Source organism: Fistularia commersonii, chromosome 2 (genome assembly GCF_037954325.1).
Source record: "Fistularia commersonii isolate RoL2024-O1a breed Wild chromosome 2, RoL_Fcom_v1.0, whole genome shotgun sequence".
NCBI lineage: Eukaryota > Metazoa > Chordata > Actinopteri > Syngnathiformes > Fistulariidae > Fistularia > Fistularia commersonii.
The window spans coordinates 968,385-972,406 of record NC_141285.1 but is presented as its reverse complement, the minus strand read 5'-3'; the positions used below and the strand labels follow the sequence as shown (position 1 = coordinate 972,406).

At 44.8% G+C, this 4,022-nt stretch overlaps 1 protein-coding gene across 1 annotated transcript; it reads left to right on the top strand.

Moving 5' to 3' along the window:
* Positions 1-1,466: 1,466 nt before the first annotated feature.
* Positions 1,467-2,728, top strand: lbx1a (ladybird homeobox 1a). Its single transcript, XM_086160936.1, has 2 exons — positions 1,467-1,785; positions 2,232-2,728. The coding sequence occupies exons 1-2, from the start codon at positions 1,467-1,469 to the stop codon at positions 2,726-2,728; spliced, it is 816 nt and encodes a 271-aa protein (XP_086017062.1).
* The last annotated feature ends 1,294 nt before the right edge of the window (positions 2,729-4,022 follow it).

The following is a 4,022-nucleotide window of genomic DNA, read 5'->3' as shown; positions in this document are numbered from 1 at the left end:
ATAATTTTAATTAAACCTCTCTGAGCACTGAACACGAATTCTAACCTCAGAAAAAGAAAACTAAATCAATATTTTTTTATTTTTGTTGTTCCAGTTCCACCGACAAAATCAGTCCAGCTGATGCAGTTTTTATTCTGGTCAAAAAAAATGATTCGGTTGTTGTTGTTTATGTGCTGCAGTAATAAGCACCTGCTTGTCCTTCTAAGCCAATGTGTGTGTGTGTGTGTGTGTGTGTGTGTGTGTGTGTGTGTGTGTGTGTGTGTGTGTGGTCATTGGCTTGCTAGCAGTGCATATTTACAGGGCAGAGGCCAGTATTTTAAGATGAATACATAAATGAAATTTAGGTCAGTGACACAAGCCGGCCTCCCCTGAGTCAATGGAAATATAACATAAGGAATTGTTAAATAAAATTTAATGTTAATACTAAATAATATTTTGTTTTCCTTTTTTTAACTAAATAGATTATATTTATTATGCACATGGTTCAGCTCCCTGTACGTTTAATAGCCCGAATCTTGCAAAAAATAAAAATAAAACAAAATTAAATAAGAAAATGGATAAGTTAAAAAAAGCATAATTTTGATGGACAAAAAAAATCGGTCCAATAAAAATATAAAGTGGAAACGGGATTGTTATGGAATCCTAACCCAATATGACACAATTAATTTTTGTATAATCAACTTCCTTGCGTCTTTATTCAGAGGGTTTCGGAGGTATGAATGTGTGTGTGTGTGTGTGTGTGTGTCGCTGCCTTGAATATAGCGACTTCATCCATCTAAAAAGCGCTCCGTGGGAAAAAGATGGGGGTAAAAAAGAAAAAGCCAAACACGTTTAGTATGCTTTTTTTTTTTTTTTTTGGTTTGTTTGTTTGTTTTTTGCTTGTTTCCGTGACAAATCTCCCACGCGTTCCGATGGATCCACTGCATCACGCACACGCAGAGAGGAAGGAAGGACGGTGGAGAGGGAGGGAGGCCATCGGCTGGCGCACAGTGAAGAACCGACATCCATCCCTTTTTGAAATATTAAAAAAGTAAAATAGTTTTTTTTTTTTTCTTCCTTCTTCACTGAATATAGCGGAAAAAATGAAGCCACTCCGCTTCCGGGGGGTGGAGAAGCTCTGCGGTGATTATCCTCAACTGGTTTTGTTTAATGCCTTTTCTATCAGCCGTGGCGTGGGAGAGGTGCTCCTCCAAGAGTGGTGTCAGTGAGGAGGAGGAGGGGATGAGAAAGAGAGAGAGAGAGAGAGAGAAAGAGAGAGAGAGAGTAATTGATCGCTCTCCACAAACAATATCTTGTTAGTCTTCCTCCCCGGCTGCAGCTTTTGCGCGCATCGCCGTCCTGCGCCCTGCACGCCGTCCACGCGGAGCGCAGCTGCGGAGCCCAACATGCGGCTCCACCCGTGATCGCAGGTCCGGAGCGTGTTCGTGAGAGCCGACCCCACCCACACCCACCCACCCACGGTCACCATGACCTCCAAGGACGACCCCGAGTGCGCCGCGGTGCTGATGGAGGAGCGCAGGCGCAGCCCGCTGGATCACCTGCCGCCGCCGGCCAACTCCAACAAGCCGCTGACGCCGTTCAGCATCGAGGACATCCTCAACAAGCCGTCGGTGCGCCGGTGCTGCTCGTTCGTCGTGGCCGCGCCCGGAGACAAGCTTCCCCCGGCGGGTCACGGCATCTCCGCGCGGTCGCTGCTCGGCCAGACGTCCCCGCTGTGCGCGCTGGAGGAGCTGGCCAGCAAGACCTTCAAGGGCCTGGAGGTCAGCGTGCTGCAGGCTGCGGAGGGTAGGCTGGCCGTGAAAAACTTTTTTTTTTTTTAGTTTCTGAATACATTTAGAGGAAAAAAAAAATGACTTTTTTTTTTTTGGTAGAGGCGCGGGATTTATATGGGATGTGGAAAAAAAATCAAATTCAAATCGGCAGGAATATAGAGGCTTAATCAGTTTAACCCTCATATTATGTCAAGCGTTGTTATGTTATGTTATGTTATGTTTTGTTATGTTATGTTATGTTAAGGGTCAATTTGACCCATTTCACCCATTGACCCAATGGGTCAAATTGACCCTTAACATAATATGAGGGTTAACGCAGAAAATATAATTTCTGAAAATGAAAATAAAATTAGCTGCGTTCGAATATTTATTCATTTTATTTATTTATTTTTTACTCCTTTTATTATTTGTAATTTTTTTATTTATTTATCTAATTCATTTCAAAATTCCTCCGTCCAGGCAGGGACGGTCTGGCGCTGTTCGGCCCGCGGAACACCCCGAAGAAGAGGCGGAAGTCCCGCACGGCGTTCACCAACCACCAGATCTACGAGCTGGAGAAGCGTTTCCTGTACCAGAAGTACCTGAGCCCGGCGGACCGGGACCAGATCGCGCAGCAGCTGGGCCTGACCAACGCGCAGGTCATCACCTGGTTCCAGAACCGGCGCGCCAAACTCAAGCGGGACCTGGAGGAGATGAAGGCGGACGTGGAGTCCGCCAAGGCCGCGGGCGCGGTGGCCTTCGAGAAGCTCGCCAAGCTGGCAGAGCTGGAGAGATGCGCGGCGGGGGGGATGAGCGCGGACGCCGTGGGCGCTCCGGGAGCTCCGGGCGCCCGCGGGGACGTCGCGGCCCCCGGGGGGATCCCCGGGACCCCCGGGGGCCCCGCGGGATTCACCGACAGGACGGGCGGCAAGTGCTGCTCCGAGGACGAGGACGAGGAGATCGACGTGGACGACTGACGGCGCGACCACCCGCTGCGTGGAGAGGATTTTTTTTTTCCACGCACGCCAATCATTTCTGACGAACAAACGGGTTTCTGCTTTTTGATAACATTATTTTCAAACGATAATCACACAGAGAATCATGTGCAAATCGCTTGTGATAATTTAATATATTTCTAGGCCTCTTGCTTTGTACCCCCTCCCGTCCAAAGTGCCTTCGGAGCCTGCGAAACTCTGTAAAATATAGAAACAATGTAAAAAAAATAAAATAAAATAAAAAGGACTTTTTCAAATTACTTTTAATTAATTCTTGAATGAGGCTTCAAGTGTGTGTGTGTGTGTGTGTGTGTGTGTGTGTGTGTGTGTGTGTGTGTGTGTGTGTGTGTGTGTGTGTGTGTGTGTGTGTTCCACTTCCTGATGGATGGGCGGCCTTTCATTGAGACGCTCCGGACATGACAAGGCCAAACCATTTCATTTGCATGTCAAACATGACTACAATTATTAATCATTTGTTGCTAATAATAATAATGGCCATTATTATTATTATCATAATTGCTTTTAATTATTTTGTTGTTGTTGCTATTATCATTAATGTTAATCGTCATAATAATAATCATTATTATGCTTATCACAAGCCTGGTATTATTCAGTGTGTATTGGTCGCTCCTGTGTGCACAGCCTTGTTGCACTATATTTTGGTTTAAAATGCAAGTACTTAAAATACATGCATATATCCAAATGTACAATGTGTGACATAGAAAGAATGCGTCCGTTCGAGAAAAAAAAGCTGTGCTTTTTATACGCTTTTGGAAATAATATCATATCGTATACATTTGTACATATATACAATACACATTCATATAGTGTGTACATATATATACACATATATATGTGCACACTATATACATATATATATGTGTATATATATACATATATATTTGTATGTATGCTCGATCATAATTATAGGTATGCATCTTTTTAACGTGTCCCTATTTGTTTCCTCATTTGTTTGCTTATTTGTTTTATTGCCGTTGATGTTTATTTACACGATGTGCGTGGGTAAAATACGAGGTGACGCGGATTTGACCCCGTCTCGATCTTTTTCTTTGCTCCGTGCTATTGGTGCATCTAAAATAATAGGAGGCTGCCCCGAAACCCTGCTGCCGGCAATACAAGAGAGAGAGAGAGAGAGAGAAGGAATCATATATTCAATCGGCCGGAAAATTGAAGTTTGATACATGGACGCCTTGTTTGCAACGGCGCCTCCATCCGCTCCTCGCACCCGCCCTCATTCCTCCTGCCAGAACTAATA

Bases quoted from the DNA above. Each gene is read 5' to 3' on its own strand.
- lbx1a (XM_086160936.1), top strand. From the start codon at position 1,467: ATGACCTCCAAGGACGACCCCGAGTGCGCCGCGGTGCTGATGGAGGAG. The intron at 1,786-2,231 runs GTAGGCTGGCCG...TCCTCCGTCCAG, and splicing joins CGTGCTGCAGGCTGCGGAGG to GCAGGGACGGTCTGGCGCTG.